At 39.9% G+C, this 22,902-nt stretch overlaps 1 protein-coding gene across 1 annotated transcript in view; it reads right to left on the bottom strand.

Moving 5' to 3' along the window:
• The window catches only part of wdr27 (WD repeat domain 27), a 240,921-nt gene that overhangs the window by 217,029 nt on the left and 990 nt on the right, over positions 1–22,902 (bottom strand). Inside the window, 10 exon segments of the mRNA XM_048601376.1 lie at positions 521–585; positions 779–882; positions 2,983–3,151; positions 4,302–4,425; positions 6,068–6,138; positions 6,630–6,681; positions 10,782–10,895; positions 14,025–14,149; positions 15,286–15,427; positions 19,651–19,840. Of these exon segments, the coding sequence (XP_048457333.1) occupies positions 521–585; positions 779–882; positions 2,983–3,151; positions 4,302–4,425; positions 6,068–6,138; positions 6,630–6,681; positions 10,782–10,895; positions 14,025–14,149; positions 15,286–15,427; positions 19,651–19,840 (1,156 nt within the window).

The raw sequence follows: 22,902 nt of genomic DNA, 5'->3' as shown, positions 1-22,902 counted from the left end.
CCTGGCCTGCTGTGTTCCTCCAGCTCCACACTGTGTTATGTCTGAAACACAGTGTTTTTTAAGGAAGATTTGTGAACGGGTGTTTTTCTTCCTCAGCGATTCCAAACTTGTCATTGTTATTATATGGTTCTTTGCTTTTGTACATAATGCATACTGAATGAATGGGAATACAAGGCTTGAATTGCCAAGGACAGCACGAAGAATGACATGAAATGGCTGGGGACACACTGTAGAATGGGCAATAGGAGGGGCCTTAGCGACTGGCTGTGAGAGGTGCATATTGGCATGTAGAATATGACAAGCCATGGGAGATTGATTGAAGACAATGAGTTGGGATGCAAGAGAACAATTACGGTGAGGGATAAGTCTCCAACGGACAGCATTACTGCACTGACACATAATTTATTGCCATAGGGATAAAATATGAATTCTGTAACATGATAAATATAACATATACAGCATTAAAATAATATATTTTATTCATTTCCGATTAAAGAGATTTCTAAGTATTTTCTCTTGCCTTGTTAGTGTTTCTGCTTCCTATTGCATAAGAGCCAGCTGTCCGAATGCTTAAACCTAGATGATCTGAAACAAAATATTTTATGTTATTAATGTACTGAGACTTCTGAGCATTTTGTATCTAAAAAAAAGTTATGAAAGAAGACAAATTATTTTGGTAAAACTGGAAATGGTTCAGCACTTAAGTAATTAAAATAGGATCACAATAGCTAAGAACGGAATAGATGATAAAAAGATACACAGAGAATACAAAAATTACCTTCAAAATGGACAGCAGCATCAATTTCCCCAGTGGCCAAATTAACATTGAATAAGCCATTTATAGTCCCTACCCATAGACTGCTGGAGTTTTCTGGTGTAAAACTGAAATAGAAAGCAAAGGGTTACAAGTAAAAAGTTAAAATGACCAAATAAGAACAATCAGCAAAATCAAATAATTGTGTCATGCTACAGTACAGAAAGAAGTTATGCTTGCCTGCACAAACCCCTTGAAAGACCTATTTAATTAGTCCCATTTATGGGCACTATGCTAAAATGGTGGTAATGATGATAAGACACACACGATTAACACTGTCATGACCCTGGTGGGAATAATGCACTGAAAATCAAGCTTCATTTTTTTTTTGAATTGTCACAACTTGAAATATAACCAATTTAATCATTAGGGTGGCTATTGCCTGACTCCGACCACTATCTATGATAAGGCCAAGTACAAAACTGTATTTATTATAAGAAACTTGTTCTCTAATATGACAAAAACAGATTATCAATCACTAACACAAACTTAAATTATGCCCCTTGTGCTCCAAATACACACACACACATTCATTCCCACAAACGATAGACAGATTTTTTAGGAATATCATAGCTGGAAAATATTGAAACATTTGTGCAAAAAAGGCATGAAGTCTGTGGATTAAAATCCAGAACAAAAGGGCCAATGAGGTGACTTTTCTCGAAGTTCATGTTTTGTTTTTTGGCATTGAAGTCATGTTGTTGCTGACTGGAGCAATCCCCAATTCAGTAGCCAGTCAGATGGATTCAGGTCTTGGCTTGAATTAGAAGGGTTTTTTTTTGCTTTCTGCAAGCTTTTCATTGTTACTTCTGTTCCAATTAAAAAGAGAGCGCAATTTTATTTGCTGCAGGCTTTTTGGATGTCAATGCCCCAACTGATCTCTCTTCTGATAATTCTCCAATTTATTCCGAACATTCAATCCATTTATTTAACACTGCACTGAAGTAAGAATGATGAAACTGTAGCGGTTTGTGTTTACTTTGTTAATCCTTCTAAAATTAGACACAAGGTTGACATCTTTGCATACTATTAATCTGTTTAAATCAGCTATTGTTATGAGGAATTAGCATCAAAGAATCCCCACAGTGTGGAAGCAGACCATTCAGTCTATCTAGTCCATACTGACCGTTCGAAAAGAATCCCACCCAGACCCACTCCCCTACCCTATCCTTGTAATCCTGCATTTCCCACAGCTAATCCACCTCGCCTACACATCCCTGGACACTATGGGCAATTTAGCATGGCCAATGCCCCTAATCTGCACATTTTTGGACTGTGGGAGGAAACTGGAGCACCTGGAGGAAACCCATGCAGAAACAGGGAGAATGTGCAAACTACACACAGAAAGTCGCCTGAGGGTAGAATCAAACCCGAGACCTGTGCGATGTGAGACAGCAGTGATAAACAGTGAAGCACCCTGCTACCCCAGAGTGGATGAACAATGTCTCACTAATATCATCCTTTGTCACTCTTAGTAATCTGGATTAGGTATGTATCACAGCCAGAAGGAAATATACAGAGAATAATGTCACATAGAACATCCATCGATTGTTTGGCAATTGTGTATAAATGGAGCTGCAAATGCTGGTACAACTAGATCTGAATATTTTGTATCAATCAATGTATAGAATCTTACAGGGAGATGAATGTGGTTATCTGAAGAGACCTGTGTGGGCAATGTTAGACTGCTGCCCCTCAGTCGGGCAATATTCCACTCTCTGGATCTGCTGTCACAGTTCCATGAGTCCCAAGAGCACCAAAGCTCGGTACTGAATACTGCCAGGACTGCAACCAGTTTCAAGAAGAAAGCTGAACGGAACACTGAACCTGGGCAAAACAGAAGAGTTTTAGGTGAAAGGGTTTGGCCCCGTTATGGTGGGGCAAAAGGTTCTAGAGCGGTGGGTTTTAAAGTCTATTCAGGGAAAATGGAAGAGGAGGTACTAACTTCTGGGGGCTGCGCCAATGCTCACAGGGAACTGTCTGAAGATAGTGCCTGCCCTCCTTTTCCAGCCTTTTTCAAATTTAGGCTATCAGCTCACTTGCCAATGCCAACAGTATTAGGGTGGGGGCAGGGTAATATTGGGGTCAATTGAGTTTTTACACAAATTCAACACTTTCTTATTTAAAGTTGCATCCGTTAACAATTTAAAATGAGTGAAAATACATACCTTGAATCTTTTTTCAGTAAACTACTTAATAAATATTCACAATGAGACATTCTGAGGATTGGAAGTTCAATACATGCATGTGGTCCACTTTCCAAATTATTACCATTAAGGTAGGATGAAGAATAGTGAAGATTCTTGCAATTCCTCAGGCTGTTAATACTGTCAACATCTGTAAATAAAAAAAATAACAAAAGGAATAAAATGTGAATATGGAAGTTAAAATGAAACCTAGGAATTATGATGCTACAATATTGGTTGTGTATATAATGTAATGTACAAAATGTAAAAAAGTGTTTTTTTTCAGCTGATTATTCAGCAGCAGAGCCTACTACATTTCTAGCTTTGGTCATGAATATATTATCTCTATCTCAAAGAGACAGACTCTGCCCAGTAAAATGTACATGTCTATTCTCTGAATATACCTTAATCAGAGGGGACACAGTGGCATGTCACTGGAGTAGAGACCCAGGGATAGGGATCTATTGGTAGAATTTAAATTCAGTTAATAAAAATCTGAAAATGAAAGCTGGTCTTGTGAAATGATCACTGAGTGCCATAAAAACAGATCTGATTCACAAATGGAAGGAAGATCTGTTTGCCTAGTCTGTGCTTTCAAACCCGCAACAGTGGTTGACTGCTAACAACCTCTGAAATGCCCTAGCAAACCACTCACTTCGAGGGCAGTTATGGATGGGCTTGCCTGGCCAGCAACACATCAGTGGCAGAATTTTTTAAGAAAATATAAGGACAACAACATCTACATAAATATAAATAAAACCTAAAGAACTGCGGATGCTGTAAATCAGAAACAAAAACAGAAATAGTGGAAAAGATCAGCAAGCCTGGCAGCACCTGTGGAGAGAAATCAGAGTTAACATTTTAGGTCAACTGACCCTTCCTCACTTCTGAATTTAATCTGTCATCTACTGAACCATTCCCAACTATATCCAAACTATTCTGCAGCTCATCCTACTCAGTCATGGAGGCAACACTTTCACTGTCCTGTAGCAGCTGCAAAAGTAGTCACACCTAGCTCAAGATGATAAATAAAGTTATCCATTGTGTTCAGGTTTGCATTATTCAAGAGTTGCCTAACTACAGCTTATGTCACTATTTTATCATGCGCAGAGTGAGGATGAAGGTCCCAAGTGTGTCTCATCTGGAAAGGGAAATCAAACCCCACATTATCGGTATGTTTCAGAACCACATTCTAGTCATCCAGCTAATTGAGCTAACTACCTCTTCCTGAAATAAGAATATTAAACAAAATAATAAGGTTGGACTGAGTGAGGTTCAAATTAATGAATCCTGTTGAGTACCTGAATTCTCTGATAACTTGACTTTCCGCTGGATCTTGCAGCAGTATTTCTGCTGTTCTTTTGCTAGGTCAACGTGCAGCACACGACGGCATTGTTGCTCATGTAACAAAGTGAAAACATCTAGCTGTAAGAAGCAAATTAGAATTAATTAATAAAACATAAATTATGAATGTATGTATCTGAAGTTATTACATTAATAAGTACCTGTTTCATAAGTTGCAAACAGCCACTAACTCAAAAAATTACTGAGATTACCATGCTTTAAGAAGCTCTAAGGCAAAACCACTCGATTTTCCTCTTCCTATTCTATATAGTTAACTCAATTTCACTAGCGGTATTACAACAATGATAACACTTCAAAGGTATTTTGTTTACGTTAAATCCTCATTGCATCTATCATACCTGTGCTTACTGGTGTTTATTGCTCCCACTTAAGCAATGCGTCAATTTTAAAATTCTCAGTCTTGTTTTCAAATTCCTGCATAGCCTCAGCCTCCTCCCTTATTCTATAATCTCCTCCAGGTCAACAAACACCAAAATCTCTTCATTCTTACAATTTTAGCCTCTTGAGTATCTCCCACACGTTATTATTTCACAATTGGAACTTGGGCCTTCAGGTCCCCGAAATCCTAAACTCTGGAATTACCTCCCTAAATCTCTGTTACTTCTCTTTCCTTCTTTAAGGCATTCTTGAAACCTATGCGTTTGACCAAGCTTTTGACATCTATGCTAATAAAACCTAACATAGCTCAAAATCACATTTTGTTATATAATGTCACTACTAAGTACCTGGGACATTTCAACATTGCAGGTATTATCTTGCTGTAAAGCATTAAGTGATGTCATAACATTATGAAAGGCAGCATATACGTGCATGTTACTCTTCATTTGCATCACTGGAGGGAAATTTTAGCATATTTGTAAGCCAGCTTTGAAAACTGCAATCCCCCAACACAGCACTTTCCAGCTAGAAGTTGTACTGAATCATGTTCTTTTCTACTAAATTGCTAAATGATTAGTCATTTGATTCATGAATGACCTTAGCCAAGGACTTCACGATATAACCTGTAGATCAAAAATTCGATCTTTACCAATCTTCTTGGGTTCTTGTTACTATATATGAAAATGTTATGCTGTTGAAAGGAGTCATGCTGATATTTGGAAATGGTAGGGCAATTTCAAAGTAACTTTGTAAGGGATTTTCTTGGAGACAGAGTAGCAAGTCTTTTTGATTTATTTCTGGAAAATAAACATGACTTATTGGTTTGGCTTAAATACTTGTTTTTAAATGTAGGAGTTTTATTTTATATTAACTTCAGCTTATTTATATGCACCATCTACTTTGCTGGCTGTTTTTGAGAATGGAGATGAGCATAAATGAAAGAAGTGCAGTACTATTTTAGCATAACTTACAAAAAGCAAAGATTAAACAATACCATGATGCCAATTTTCATACTCACTATTTGTTCCATTGTGATATGATACAATTTTATGAAAATGAAACTTCAGCTGATTTAGTCACAAGAACAATATATACTTTGCATAAGGCGTGATTCCCTGAGTTGCAATATTTGAAATATAACAAAGCAAGTAGATGTTGGCTATACATAAAAAGGCTGATTAATAGAATGTTAGTAAATTGCAGGTTACATTGAAGATTGAAACCAAATTTGATTCAGCACTATGCTTATACAAAGAACATGTGGCATGGGAAGAAACTATATTAGCATTTCTCCAAACAAAAATCTGAAAATCACTCCTCCTACCTGACCATTAGCAGAGCCAGTAATAAACTGATTAACTCTGCTGTCCATGCACAAGCTTAACAGAGGAGAGCCTAGACATAAATGAAATACTTCAGGATTATATCAGGAGCAATACTATCAAACATACAGCTTAGAAATGGTTACATGTTAAATAATCCACACATCTGGGGTGATCTTATAGAAGTTTATAAAATCATGAGGGACATGGGTAGAGTGAATAGCCAGGAGTCCAAAGCTAGAGGGCATAGGTTTAAGGTGAGAGGGGAAAGATTTAAAAGGTACCTAAGGGGCAACTTCTTCATGCAGTGGGTGCTGTATGTATGGAATTATTTGACAGAGGGAGTGGTGGAGGTTGGTACAATTACAACATTTAAAAAGCATCTGGATAGGTACATGAATAGGAAAGGTTGAGAGGGATATGGGCCAAATGCTGGAAAATAGATTAATTTATGAAATCTGATCAGCACAGACAAGTTGAACTGAAGGGTCTGTTTCCATGCTGTAAAGGTCTATGACGCTATCCTCGCTGATGAAAAATTTAATAAGACTGATGCATACTTACCTGATAAAACTGCTGACTGATACAGTAATACATTACTAGTGAGATCCCAAACCTTAGATAAAAAACAGAAATACCATCGGTTCAGAATAATGTTTGTTATACTGCACAGCAATATGTTTCCAAATATAAATTTCTATATCTAGTAGGCATTTTCTAAAGGACATGTGCCTTAGAATTCAACTTTTAAAAGCTTTAAATGTATCACTAATACTCATGATTCAGTAATGCACCAAACCTGGTGTAATTCCTGCAAGGCAATAGATGGTATATCAGAGGGGAGATGCCCAAGGACCAAACTACTTTGTCCTCCTATCCTTGTCATCTGTTTTAGGCATAGATAAAATTGGCATAATTCTGCTGGACCAGGGAGCTGATCTCTCATTAGAAAGACAGCTGATGGAGGTTTAACCTCGAGGTTACCACACCTCAGGCAAGGGGAGAGTTTTAGAAGGACAGTCCTTCATGTACCTCAGCCACAGTGGGAACTGAACCCGCGCTATTAGCATCGTTCTGCATTGCAGACCAGCCATCCAGCCAACTGAGCTGACCAACTCCCTGCTTTAGACACACTTCAGGTACCAATCAAGAACCAAAGTAACACTTAACTTTCAGGACACAATAATTTCAGTCAGTGCCAAGCTAGATTGGACAGCAGGATGGTGGTGGTGGGGGTTGGGGGGAGTGTATTTTGCTGGCAACTGTCTGCAGTTTAGTTTTGCAATCTTGCAATTCTACAATAATGAACAACAGATCTAAGTTCTGCAGAGTTTATGACAGAAAAATTGATCTTCTTGCTCTGAATGCATTTAATAGTCCTCTAAACACTATTGACAGAGTTGCTCTTCCTCAAACTCAATTTCAGTAAAATAAGTGCTCTTTATCATACATTGAGTGAAACTGGCAGTATGCTTGAATTATAAGTGGTTTTACAATGTGGATCTGCACCAGCTATAACTGATGAGTGAATCCCTAAACTAATTCTACTTAGCTATTACAACTTTTCCAAGTAGCAGCATGAACAGCAAACAGTCACCTTTTCTGGTGCTTGGGAGGTTGAGCAACTCATGGTGACGTTCCAAGCCAATGAAGTGTTTTGTACTTAAAGTACTCTTCCAGTAATTAGGCAACATTATGACACTTTGATATACATTCTTCAACTGTGGCAAACTTGCACGAGTTTATGCTGTTCTGGCTGCACTAGTATCCATGATGTAAACAAAGCAATATCAAAAAAAGAGATAACAGAGTGTGGAGTTGGAGGAACACTGCAGGCCAGGCAGCATCAGAGGAGCAGGAAAGTTGACATTTTTTCAGAAAAAGGGTCCAGACCTGAAACATCAACTTTCCTGCTCCTCTGATGCTGCCTGGCCTGCTGCGTTCCTCCAGCTCCACACGGTATTATCTCTGACTCCAGCATTGGCAGTTCTTACTATCTCTCAATATCAAAAAAAGCCAAGATTTGAACTGGTGCTTCAGGATTGCTCACTAAATTGATTCTGAATCTGATCATGGAGTTGGTTTGATAAATTGGCTGATCAAGACTGAAATAGACAGATTTTTAATCAGCAAGGGAATCAAGGGTTAAGGGAAAATGGCAGGGAAGTGGAGTTGACGATTATCAGATCAGCCATGATCTCACTGAATGGCGGAGCAGACTACTAAATGGCCAACTTCTGCTCCTCTATCTATGATCTTCATAGGTTGCAGTTAACCCTGCTTCTGAGATGAACACCATGAGGTAATGTTGAAACTGCACATGACAATGATAATTGGGAGTATAGTACGTACTCCTGAATTCCCTAATATACAAAGAATATTGGAACCAAATGAAGGGTTCAACAGGAATGATATCTGGAAGGGCTAATAAAAGGAGTCTTTTGTGAAAATTAATGGGGGAATCTAATACAATAGCAGTTTTGAAGTTAACACAGTGTTTGAAAACATAGTAATAAGAGGGGAGATTCTACATCCAGCAAGATGTATGCTAACAGTGCAACTTCTCTACACCCAAGACAAATTCAGCCTCAGTTCTCACTAGAAGGGAGCTACAATGAACTGAAGGTGCTAAAGGGCTGTCACAAGGCAGTTTGCTGGGTTGCAGCCCTGTCAAATTTGAGTGGCTCTGGCATTGAATCAGTCTGCAGACAGGGGAGGCTGGAATTCAGGCTGTTGTCAATCCTCAGTACTTTTACTCTTGTTTGCTCCTTTTGGTTTCATGATATGGTAAGTTTTATAGAATTATAAGCAGATACAGCACAAACATGCCTGCACCAGGTTTCTGAAATGAGTTACCCAATTAATCGCCCTCCCTTGCTCCTTCTCTGTAACTTTGCAAATGCCTCCTTTTTAATGTAGCAGCCTCCTGGTTGTTAAAACACAGATAGACTGCTAACTTGGCCGAACAGCAAGAGATGCTGGGTACATTAGCCAAGTAAAATGCTGCAGTCACAAACCCACACATCAGACACTGTGCAAACACAGCACCCAGGCGCTAATGACCTTAGCATAGCGTAAAAGGCAACAGTTATCCTGGACAGAGATAGTAGGAACTGCAGATGCTGGAAAATCTGAGATAACAAGGTGTAGAGCTGGATGAACACAGCAGGCCAAGCAGCATCATAGGAGCAGGCTGCTTGGCCTGCTGTGTTCATCCAGCTCTACACCTTGTTATCTCAGTTATCCTGGACAGACATATCCCCAACAACTTATCTTACCAAACAAAGGAGGGCCGAGACAGAAAGGCACCAGGTCCTGCTACACAAAGAAACAAACAGTAGCGGCCATCCAAATAATTGACACGGTTTCAAACTATTACGTGAGTCTCTCAGATTGGCCAGAACTATAGAAAGTTCCAGAAAACAATCTAAAAAGATTGTTCACCTGCAGACCACACTCTTGAATCATCTGGAGGCCTTCCAAAGAGGCCAGCATGGCAAAAGGCCTCTGCTAGCCATCCAGAGAAACAGAGACAGGGGAAGAGAGAAAGCAATTACGCAGTCCCAGAGACAGAGAGTCAGAGAGACAGTGACTGCATAAAGCTACAATAGACTCAATAATTATAGTAAGCTTAAGGGGCTAAATAAAGCTATTGTAACTTGTTTCCTAATAAAGTTAGGGCTGTTTCACATTGGCACCGGCTTGTATATATTGTGATTTGACTGCTTCGGTATTGTGGGAATCTGGGCAAATTCATTCATAACTTTCTGGTTGGAGTTATCTAACTTGTTTTAAGGAGAAATTAGACAACATTAAATATATGCACAATTCCTGCTGAAGGTTACAATTGAACCTGTTTTCACCATCCTTTCCAGGCAGTGCATTATACCTCACACAACTCCCGTGCAGAAAAGAATATAATTTCCTCCACTTTTGTTGCCAATTGGAACAGTTTTTCTCTACCAAAACTGCTTTGAGAAGGAGTTTCTTGACTGGCCTGCAATGGTCTCTTCAAAGACCAGGGGTTAGGTCATTCAAGACCTCAGTACAATTAGGAGTGCTCGGCACAATGTACTTTTTATTTTGCATTGGGGTCCTACAAGCAGCCTGCCCATTTACAAGTCTGCCTATATATAGCATTAGACAAGCTTCGGCTATCAACAGGGCAACTGAGGAGAACACAGCCCTTTCACCAAGCAATTTTAGAGTCCTGGTCCCCAACTTTTCAGACAATAAATAGATGCATGTTGAGCTGAATTTCTCCCCCATCGATTCAGTGCGAAGGAGTTGTACATAGATGTTTTCTCAAGCATAGTGCACTTCGAATTTTTATTGCTCTACCAGAAGTGGCTATTGAAACGGAAATTGCAGCATAATTTAACCAGAAATGATTAGAGGCACTTTAATTGCTATCACAGGCAAAGATACTTTTTGTAGTTATGGTTTGAATTTAGTTATGTAGAGATAGAAATAACAATAAAAGAGGCAAAGATCAGTCTGTGAAGTGAATAACTTGTCTTTGGAGCCTGGAAAATACACATTAATAAAGCAGGTGATACTATGAGAAATGAGTGGGAGTTGGACAAGTTTAGGGAGAAAACTGAATATGTTTTCTGATTGAGAGGATCAAGGCTGGAAATACTAAATTGACATAATTTTTCTACAAGAAAAACAACTTTATATATTGAAGAAGTGTAAAAACTGGAACCTCCATACCTTAAAAGTCCTGTCTTCAGAGATCGATACAAGTATGTTCAACTGCCAAGGGCAAAATTCTGCAGCCGTTACCACACCAAGATGACCTTCTAAGATTGCCAAAATATCTTCCTGCTAATGGAGCATTAAACACTGCCATATAAATAGGCCAGTTTCACAAGATTATGAATTTCTCTTTTTAGCCTAATAACCTATCACCTGCATATTAATGTGAAAAAGTTACATTTATTCATCATTAACAATCTATTTAAAAAACCTGATGGTTAACTTTCTTTAAGTATACATAAGAAAAATAGATAAGATTTAGATCATTATTTTAATTCATTAAATATGCATAATAGCTTGATGGAATGATGATATACAGTTTATGAAAGTTTACGCATACAAGTGTAAAGTGATATATTTTGATGGGAAGAATGAGGAATGAGGAACAAATGAGGAAAAGGGGTGCAAGACCATGGGTACCCAGAGAGATGCATGCACAAATCATTGAAGATAGCATGGCAGATTAAGAAAGCAGTTAATAAGACATATGGATCCTGACTTTTATAAATAGCAGTACAGAGTACAAAATCAAAGAAGCTATGGTGAACCTTAATATAGTCTCAACTAGAGCACCATGTCCAATTCAGGGCATCACACTTTAGGAAGGATACAAAGCTTTGCCAAGAATTAGAATCCCTACGGTGTGGAAACACGCCCTTCAACCCAACAAGTCCACACTGAGCCTCACAGCATCCCACCCAGACCCAGCCCCCTATAACCCACCTAATCAACACATCCCTGAACAATATGGGCAATTTAGCATGGCCAATCCATCTAGTCTGCACATCTTTGGGCTGTGGGAGGAAACCGGAGCACCCAGAGGAAAACCACGCAGACACGGAGAGAATGTGCAAACTCCACACAGTCGCCCGAGGGTGGAATCGAACCCGGGTCCCTAGCGCTGTGAGGCAGCAGTGCTAACCACTGAGCCACTATGTCGAAATTGCAGAGATCCCTAACTGAAATATTTGTATCATGTACAAACATGGGTGAAGAACAGGGGGATTTGTGGGTGGCTGATGATTTAAGAAAGGCCTTAGGGAGAAGTCTGGAAACTGTAGACCGGTGAGTCTGACATTGATGGTGGGTAAGTTGTGGTGGGTAAGTTGTTGGAGGTGATTTACATGCATTTGGAGAGACAAGGTTCGATTAGGGATAGTCAGAATGGTTTTGTGTTAAGGAAATCTTGTCTCAAACTTGATTTGAATTTTTCTAATGAAGTAACAAAAAAAGATTGAGGTCAGAATGGTAGACTTTGTCTATATGGACTTTAGTAAAGCCTTTGACAAGGTTCCAAATGGGAGTCTAATTAGTAAAGTTAGATCATATGGGATTCCAGGTGAACTTGCCAATTGGATACAAAATTGGAGACAGAGGGTAATTGTACAGGGATATTTTCACACTAGAAGCCTATGACCCAGTGGTAGAGTAGAATAGAATAGAATCCCTACAGTGTGGAAACGGGTGTAAGAAAGGATTTTATAAATAGTTCCAGGGATGAGAGACTTCAGTTATGTAGGTTGATTGAAAAAGATGGAGAAGTTCTCCTCAGAAACTTGAGAGGGGATTTCAAAGAAGTGGTTAAAATCATGAGGAGTGTGGACAGAGTAGGTGGGAGAAACTGTTTTCATTAATGGAAAGGTTGTGACCTAAAGGACACTGATTTAATGTGAATGGTAAAAGAACCAAAAGCAACTTGAGGAAAATCATTTTGACGCAGTGGATAGTTTGGATCTGGAATGCACCGCCTTAAAGTGCAGTGGATGCAGAGTCAATCATGCCTTTTAAAACAGAATAAGATAATTATCTGAAGATTTAAATAAATGCATTGAAGAAATATAGGGGAGTGGTACTAGCTGAGTTTCTCTTGCAGAGAACTGACACAGACATGATGGAATGAGTGGTCTCCTTGGTTAACCCCCCATAATATGATTATAACAGCACAATAATCAAGGGTTAACAATGTAGTGTTCTTAAACCCTGTCTGCTAGCTTACTGTATGGAATTATATTCAAATTATATGCAGTACACCACTGAGTTTGAAATAACAGTCAGGCAACTCTGGGGCAGAATGGTGGCTCAGTGGTTAGCACTGCTGCCTCACAGCACCAGGGACCTGGGTTCAATCCTGGCCTCAGGTGACCGTCCATGTGGAGTTTGCACATTCTCCCTATTTCCTCTGGGTTTCCTCCGGTTTCTTCCCACAGTCCAAAGATGTGCAGGTTAGGTGGATTGGCTATGCTAAATTGCCCATAGTGTCTAGGGTGGTTCTGGGTGGGATGCTCTTCGGACTGTCAGTGTGGACTTGATGGGCCGAATGGCCTGCTCCCACACTGTAGGGATTCTATGAACTCAGAAAACTGACTTATTGTGTGAATTCAAATGCCGCACTGGTGTAAATGAAGAGGTTTATTAATATTAGGATTGAGTCATATTGTATATTAGGCAGTTTCAAAGAAGTCTTTCTCTCCAGAACTAGCAGTCACCATTTGACAAATACTTCCTGTTCTCTTCTTCATCTACTCCAGAAACAACGCCCTATTCAAGTGCAGAAATGTAGGGAGAGGTTTGGTTACAAAATGGTCTAGGTTTTCTGCCTGAATGAAATAGAATATTATTTCACCAAATGAAATGCACTTCCTACCACTTTCCCTCTTTGAACCCTGGATACAGAGACCAGCTCTTCCGCTCTTAAGTCTGGAATTCTGACATAAGGTTCACTGCCTCCTCATTTTGCAGACTATTCACCCTTTCCCTTCTGCAAGACATTCTCAAATCCCCTTACTTTGCTAAAAAACAAAGAACTACAGATGCTGGAAATCTGAAAGAAAAGCAGAAAGTGCTGGAGAAACTCAGCAGGTCTGGCAGCACCTGAAGAGAGAAAAACAGAGCTAATGTTTCTAGTTCAGTGACCCTTTAGGGTCCCCATATCTCCATCCCCACAAACGTTTGGTGGCAGCCAGTTGTTCTGTGACTGGTTAAACCAAGCAGCCAGCTGCCACCTTCTACCTATTTTTGATGAGCAGCAGATAAGCTACTGCAGATAAGCTTGGCAATTAAAATACACAGGGCCTATGCACTCTGCACTCACCTGTTGTCCAACTTGAACCATCCTGGAAGTTAAAACTGACTCCAATAATTCAGTATCACTAAGCTCTAAAATAAGGTAAGCAATTATGATATTGTTTTTAAACTCACCTTGCAGCTCAACACATAGATTTTGTTGTCTGCGCAGGTTGCCAGTGCTTGGTCATCTGGACTGAAACATAAATATAAAACTTTTCCTAGCAGAGTTCCTACAACATTTCCTCTTGGGACCAAGCCTGCAAGTATCAAGTCAAAAATTACAACCACACAAACACAAATATATACAGACATTAAGCCAAGGTTTTGGAGACAAGTAATTCTTTCTACATTCTGAACAGAATTGCAGAAGATATTTGAAAATTGGTCCCAAAGAGAAGATGACACCAAAAGAAAAGATTAGATGTAGGTTAGCACATTGGATCAAAAAATTGACAAAGGGGAGAAAACAGGAAATAAATGCTGAAGGCAATCTCTTCAGGCAGTGGGAAGGGTATTGCATTGCTCCTCATGATTAACATAGAACATAAGAAATTGGAGCAGGACTATGCCAGATAACCCTTCGAGCCTGCTCCCACATTCAGTGAAATCATGGTTGATCTTCTACTTCAGCACCAGTTTCCTGCACTATCCCTGCGTCCCATTAGAAGATGAGGATTTCCTTTCGTAATGAGAGGACATACTTTACACTTAAAGAAGAAGCACAGTAAACCATTCTAAGGATCAAAGCATGTGACATTGGGATGTTGATAATGTGGAATAAACAAAAGTTGGGAGATAATTTCCGCATCATTAAATTTGGTTGCTGCATGTTGTAGCATCATCAAATCATGTGATTTCATCTGTTGTAAGTGTGAACAACATTCATGATTCTGACTTCATTAGAAATACCAACTAAAGGAAATTTCCTTGCATTATTCACAACATTGCTTGACATTTGGGATCATTTTGTCTTTGTGTGATAGTGTGAAGTAGACGGTTGCAAATTATTGCATAAAATGGAAACAAAATTTGGGAGAGATGCTGTTGATTCACTGTTATCCACTTTTCACCATCATGGTCAAGCAGTCCTGATTCTATCTAGACACTGATTTTTCTATGATTTCTCATTGTCTTAACAAGTGTACAACTTAACCTGGCAATAGCATGATCTCATGTCATTGCACCAGGCATTCCAAGCATAAATAGCTTTTCTCTGTATCTAGATTTCATGCTTAAATAACTCCATCTTTCTCACTGTGCACATAAAGAATAATTATTCATCCTTGGTGTTATAATCCTAGCCAATAACCTATTTTATATAAAACAGATATAGGATAAGTCAAGGAACCAGAGCTATTTCTAATCATTGCAAAATATTAGAAAAATGCTTAACCTTGTTGTAAACTCATTCGACACGCTTCCACATCCCATATAATGGCATAATCTTCAGCTGCAGAACATAGAAGTGTTGGTTCATTGTGGTTTCCAAATGCCAGTGCAGTAATTGATTGATGGTGGCCTTTTAACTCCAAGGTCTACAGAAAATAGATGCATGGAACTATACATTACTTGAGACTTAAATAAGAATACTGACTTAAACCAGTGCAGTCAGAATATTCCAAGTGCAGAACATACTGAATAGAATACCATCAATTAACTATGATGGAAAGATTCTGGATTATTAATTGCACTATGTAAATGTGAGGTTTTTTTGCTATTTTAACTTACTTCCTGTCCAACTGAGGCAGTCAAACAAACTTGGTTCTAAACAAACAAGATTGATCTTTGTTCCATGGTGCTAAAACAATCTACAACTTAATATTTTATTTGAAGATAAGTGAACATATATTACACTCCTGGTGATTCAGATTCACATTTATTTTGAAAAATGAATGAATACGTAACTTTTAAATGCAAATAAGACTGTAGAACTTTTTTACGTTTTTCAATCGCTCACTCCAGTAGCATGCTCATTAATAAAACTCAAGCTATTCAGCCTTAAAAAAGAAAGCATCTATCATGGAGTTATTTGAATGTATCATCAGGATAGCAAAAATAAATGAAGAGCATCGATTCCTGAAGTTTTCAGTGTAACTACAGAGTAAAAAGGCAGCACAGAAATTCACGTTACTGATTTTGTACTGAGACATTGACGCATGCTAAATTTCTTATATCATTTGTGATGCTTCAAAATATGTGAAAAACCCACAGCCAACCATTTAAATGCTCCACCTCCTACTAAAGACCAGCTCGAGCAAGTCATCTGTATTTACATCATTAAAGCGCCAACATAAATTTATATTTATTGATATCAGTATAACTGAGATTTCTGAAATTTGTTGTGAATGTTTTTGAATTTTCCTTACAGAGACCTGAAAAATGTTTGGGACCCCGTGCATTCAGAGGAACAAGCAGCTGAAATGGTCTCTCCAAAGATCATAGCCCTGTTCTGCATAATAATGGAAGAGAAGCACCAAAGTAAACAATGTCTAAAGCCAAGGAACAATGGCAAAAGACAGTAGCCAATTGGATGGTACCCTTTGGTGGTAGTGCATTTTCATTTCTGGCAGAGGACAACCTGCACCACAGGAAATTTTGGACCTAGCATGATGGTATTAAGAACTAAATGCTAGAAAAGCAATTCCGAGCCACTACTTGAAATTAAACAATGACAATAGGACATAGATTGGGACGGTCAAGTCAAGCAAAAGGCGAGTTTTGGCCAATACCAGGAAGCACTCAGTCATTACAAACTGTGATTAATATATGGGCTGGAAGACATGTGCAGTTATTCAAGAAGTGATAGGAGATTATTTTGTTTTTTGTATAGTTGGGATCAGATTTGACAAATTGTTCTGCTTATTAATATCTATGTTGAATCAGAAACCACTTATAGTGTTACTTACATTATCACTGTCACTCAACAATATAGATTGGATTTTCAATTTGCCACGTAGGCATATACAGTGGAAGTGTTGATCAATCACCCACTATATAATCAGCTCAATTTTTACAGTCATTAAAATTAATTTCAATGATGGATGATAGACCTGCAATGTATTTTAAACCCAGGCAGCAAGCTGAAAATCTATCCCTCAGCAACCAAGTAAATTAATTCTGTTTTTACTGACTATTTGGGAACTTTGCATTGTGCCGAGACATTTCACATAATTTTATTGCCAACTTATGTTTTGTTCATTCACAGGGTGTAGATGCATTAGTTTGTCCTTTTATTGCCCAACCCTAATTGCCTTTGAGAAGGTGATGGTGAGCCACCTTTTACAACCACTGCAGTCTGTGGACGGTAGGTACACTCACAGTGATGTTATTGAGGGAGTTATAAGATTTTGACCCTGTGACAGATACATGGTGATACATTTCCAGTTCAGGATGGCACATGAATGGAAGCGATGATGATGTGCCCAAGCATTGGTTGCCCTTGCCCTTTTAGATAGTAAAGACTGCAGGTTTAAAAGGTGCTGTCGAAGGACTTTTGGGGCGTTGCTGCTATAAATCTGGCATATGTTACACACTGCTACCACTGTGCATCATTGTTGGAAGGACTGAATGTTGAGGTTGGTGGCCAGGATGCCAACCAAGTGGACTACTTGTCCTGGATGGCATCGATCTTGTTGCAGCTGCACTCATCCAAGCATGTAGCGTGGACTCCATCACATTCCTGACAGGTGATCCAGTTTCAAGAAATCATGAGATGAGTTACTTGCTACAAAATTCCCAGCCTCTGACCTGCTCTTGTAGCCATAGAATTTATATGGCTGGTCAGTTCAGAAGGCTGAAGTTCAGAGTAAGCATTTAAACAACGTGAAAGATCTGCTGTGAAATAAGATTCAAAACTCCTAGTCCAGTCTGCAGTGGATTCTAGTCCAAAATATAAAAGTTGTCCACTATTTGGCACTAATTTGAGCTTATAGTCATTCTTCTTTTCAAAAATAGCTTCCTTTGATTTAAAGAGGGGCATAAACATTGCAATGAATGTTTGCATTAACATAAAATAGATAGTGCAGGAAAATTCCAAATAATGAAAATCGGTAAATTCTACCGGTGGAACTAGAGTTCCAACAACATTGTATTGTCTGTTATACTGGATGATCCCATGAACGCATACTGAGCTGAACATTAACCACAGTTGGAGGACCATCAACTTCATGAAGAAGTCCAAAATTTGCTGATTTTCAAGAGTCCATAATCAAGTACTGCTCACTAGCACAATTCACAATTCAAGATTCTATCCCAAAGGACGTACTAAAGCTTGGGTCAACAGCCACAGAGTCACATGAGAAAGGCCACAGTCCAGGCCTTTCAGCCATAATATACCAAGGAACTGTAAACTGTGCAGAATCCCTGAATCCGAATGCTGTCATGAATGTATATTGTGAAATATCAAGAATATTGCAATGATATTGAGACATTTCAACATAGAACTGCATTATGGAGAGAAGTTTAATTTTATTGCATTTTCTATAATATTCAAGTTTAAATATTTTGGAATGTATCTTTACAAATTTTATGAATAATGTATATTTTTGGATTTTAAAAATCTGTCTTTAATTTATGTCATTGGCTCTGCAATGGTGGATTGTTGCACCTGTGCTACAGTTGTTGAAGAGAAGCTGCTGCCTTTACACTCTCTATCCTTCTCCCTCTGAAGAACTTGGCACCTGGTTTTCACAATAAAAGCTACAGTGGAGACTTATAAAGGATTACAAATAACTATAACATTCACTATGACTGACTTCATTCAAGAAACCAGTTAGTCAACATCAGGTTGAAACTCTACGCCACAAAGACAACCGAAGAAATCTAAACTGCCTACTCCTGCTCCTAGTTCTTATGTTCTTATAGTAGGAACTGCAGATGCTGGAAAATCTGAGATAACAAGGTGTAGAGCTGGATGAACACAGCAGGCCAATTCTTTTGCATTGGACATTGCCTCCTGAAATAACTCCACAGAGGCTGATATCCCATCACCACGTCACCCTTTATTTACACATGAACAGTCCGTGACTTTAGTACTGCCTCAGAGTCAGCTATCAGAGTGTCAGTATCTCTGACACTCCTCTTTTTTATTTGTCAGCCAGAGTTCCCTGAATGAACCTGACTAACAGTCCCAAACAGGGAACTCATATTCTATGAGGTCCAGCTGGCTGACCTTGCTACAATCATTAGACCCCCTTTAACTTTGCACCTGTGTGTGGGCCTAAGTGACAGTATGAAGGCCATATACTTGACTTCACATTTTCATTGTTTTCCTCAGGTTTAACTGGCCTCTCTCTTTGAATCAAGAAAACACTGTTAATTGACACTTTATTGTTCAGAGAAAAACACAGTTAATTACTAATGAAGGGTGTAAACTCGAAAAGTTGACTTTCCTGGTCCTCTGATGCTGCCTCACCTGCTGTGTTCCTCCAACTCCACACTTTATTGACTCTAGCATCTGCAGTTCTTGCTATCTCTAATTGGAGTTAGGTATAGCTTCATGCAAAAAAAGAACTTAAACCTTCACTGGGACGAACGAAGGAAGCTGAACAAGAGTCAGTTCATCCCTGCTCACCCACTCATAACATAGTATAAAACTGACCATTTTTATTTAAACTTTTTGATCCCAATCCAGCAATTATATTAACACTATTGTCAATTGCGATTTAATATGAACTTAATTTCATTCCAGCTTCTACTTAGCAAAGCAACACTTGACCCACCGTACTCTTAGGCCACATCTCTCTGAAATAAAAATTACCTGCAGGATAGGATTGTGGATATCCCAAACACACACTTGTTTATCACAAGGGAAAGCACAATATTTCCAGCAGCAAGCAAGTTGAATATGTGACAATGGAGTACAGGAATGAACACAATGCTTTTCTGTAATAATTTCTTTCAAATAACCATTTTTCGCACTCTGGTGGATAGTGGTACTTTCCCACATTCTAAAAACAAAATGAGAAGCATTATTAAATGTGCAAAAAGAAAAGTCTAATGGATTTTTACAGATATCAAATAGGGACTGGGCACCATCTCTACGTTAATGCATTAAAATGCCTTTGCCAATATTACTTTATAGCAAGTCACAAGAAGCCAGAATGACTGTGAATGTCTCTCTGTGACTACAAAGAAGGACCAGCACTGCTCACAAGTCTCCCTTGACAGGATAACAGATTGTAAACTCATTTTGCCGAGAATTCCATTCATGGATCTAAGTAGTTTACAATTCCTATATCCACCCTGGGAAATCTCAATTCTGATCCCACTGACCATCTAATCAACTCATCCACAATCCCTGCCTTTGTCCAGGCTGATTCTGATACTGGATTTTTTTGTCTTAAGCGCAATAGCAAATGTAGATAAATATTCCCACCAATGTAACTCCAGCCTACAATTTTCCTCCTCCGGTTTTAATTATAGGGAAGTCATGGGTTGATGAATGCAAAAGCAGAAGACCATAGTTCCAGTTTGAAGTTAAAATCTTAAGTAATCCCTGGTGCAGTTTAGAGAATTGCAGACCGAGATGGGCTACAGTAACACAGGGGAGATCCTGTGACAGGTTACCAAGATCACACTTCCGGACATCAGATGAAGGCTATTCAGTCTAGTTTAGGGTCCAAAGAGATGGTGTAGTTGCCCAGTGTCCAGATTTGTGCAGAGAGTGGTGGGGACATGGTAGAGATAGTCAGTACCCAGCCTGGTTGAACAAAGAGCAAGGAATTAGTATGGTTGCTGTCTGCCCAGTCAGTGACACAGAGTAGTCAACACATGATCTATTTGCTCAGTGCTAAGTTTGGTGGCAGAAAAGAAGGAGGTTCATGGTCTGGATGCCTAGTGTTCAATCTGGTTAAAGAGACAGCAAGGAAATGGTATGTTTGCTCAGTGCAAAGTCAGTGGCAGAGAGTGGCCACACATGGTCTAGTTGCTCAGTGCTTAATCTGGTGTCAGAGAGGAGCAGATTCATGGTCTGGATGCCTAGTACTCACCCTGGCTTAAAACAGAGAAATGATATGTTTGCTCAGGGCCAAGTCAATGGCAGAGAGAGTGGGACACATGGTCTGGTTGCTCAATGCTCAATCTGGTGGCAGATGGCCAGGAGGGGTGGGTAGACTCAGACTGGTTACCCAAAGTCCACTCTGGTTTTTCAGTATCTAGTCTTGTTGCATAGAATGGAGGACATGATCTGGTTAACCAATTATGAATATTTGGCACAGAATGTGTCGTAACAATGGAGCACAATTTAGTTATCCAGTGTCCAAGCTGATGGCAGAAAATAGTGATACTGGTTATGGTCTTGTTGCCGAGTTCCCACTCTGGGAAAATGATCAGATTACCCAATGAGCAATCTGGTTATTCAGGGCCAAATCTGAGTGCACAGAAAGGGGAGCACACAGTCTGGTTACCCAGTGCCCAGCGTGGTTATCTAATGCTCAGTCAGATTACCAGGTGAGTAGTTTGGTTGCACAGAAAGGGGACACATAGTATGGTTACCCAGTGGCCAGTTTGGTTAACCAAAGTCCAGTCTGCTTACGCAGTGCTCAATCCAGTTACACAAAGTGGGGACATGGTCCAATTACCCATTGCCTAGTCAGGAGGCAGAGTCTGCATTTTTAGTGAGTGCGAGGGCATGGGGTTGGGTGGACACAGTTTTGTTATCCAGTTCTCAGTTTATGGTAGAGAGAATGGGGGGATTGAATGCAGTTTGGTTGCCCAGTTCCCACTCTAGTGGCAGAAAGGAGGCAACATGGTCTGGTTACCCAATGCCTAGTCTGGCTACCCAGTGCTTAGTCTAGATCCCAGTGCCCAGTCAAGTTCCCCAGTGTCCAATCTGGTTAACCAGCATCCAGTCTGATTATCCAATGCCCAGTCTTGTTATCCAGTGACCAATCTGGTTCCCCAGTGTCCAATCTGCTTAGCCAGGCTTAGTCTGGTTTTCCAATATTCAGTCTGGTTATCCAGTGCCTAGTCTGATTATCCACTGGCCAGTTTGGTTCCCAGTTTCCAGTCTAATTCCTCAGTCTCCACTGTAGTACTCATAGCCCAATCCAGTCTAGTTGTCCAGTGTCCAGTCTGGTTACCCCATGCTCAGACCAGTTCCCAGTGCTCAGCCTGGTTCCCCAGTGCATCGTCTGGATACTCAATGCCCAGTCTGGTTCCTGAGTGTCCAGTCTGGTTCCCCAGAGTTCAGTATGGTTCCCCAGAGCCCAGTTTGGTTATTCAGTATCCATTCTAGTTCCCCAGTGTCTAGTCTGCTTCCCCAAAGTCTAGTCTGGTTCCCCAGTGTCCACTCACAGTTCACAGTAAACAATCAAGATACCCAGTGCCGAATCCGGTTCCCAGCATCCTGTCTAGTTCCCCAGTGTCCAATCTGGTAGTAATTGTACAGTTTAGTTCCCCACTGTCCTCTGGCTATCCAATCCATTCTAGCTCCCCAAAGTCTAGTCTAGTTTCCCAGTGTCTAGTCTGGTCAGCCAACGTTCAACTTGGCTCATAGTGTCTAGTTTAGTTCCCCGTTGCCAGTCTGAAACCTAGTCTAATTCCCCTGTGTCCAACCTGATTAGCCAATGCTCAGCCCGGTTCCCCTGTGTCCAATCTGGTTACTCATTGCTCAGCCTGGTTCCCAGTGCCCAGCCTGGTTTCCCAGTGTCTGTCTTGATACCTACTGCACAGTCTGGATACCAAATGCCTAGTCTGGTTCCCAGAATCTAGTCTAGTTCCCCATTGTCCAATCTGGTAGCCAATGTCCAGTCCAGTTCCCTGCTGTCTCCTGGTTATCCAGTATACATTCGAGTTCCCCAGTGTTCAGTCTGGTTATCTAGCGTCCAGTCCAGTTCCCCAGTGTCCAAACTGGTTATCCAGTGTCCAGAGATAGTAGGAACTGCAGATGCTGGAGAATCTGAGATAACAAGGTGTTCAGCTGGTTGAACACAGCAGGCCAAGCAGCATCAGAGGAGCAGGAAGGCTGACATTTCGGGCCTAGACCCTTCTTCAGAAATGGGGGAGGGGG

The sequence above is a fragment of the Rhincodon typus genome, chromosome 9 (assembly GCF_021869965.1).
Source record: "Rhincodon typus isolate 14 chromosome 9, sRhiTyp1.1, whole genome shotgun sequence".
NCBI classification, from domain to species: domain Eukaryota; kingdom Metazoa; phylum Chordata; class Chondrichthyes; order Orectolobiformes; family Rhincodontidae; genus Rhincodon; species Rhincodon typus.
The sequence above is the reverse complement of the archived record's forward strand: the minus strand, read 5'-3'. Positions and strand labels throughout refer to the sequence as shown.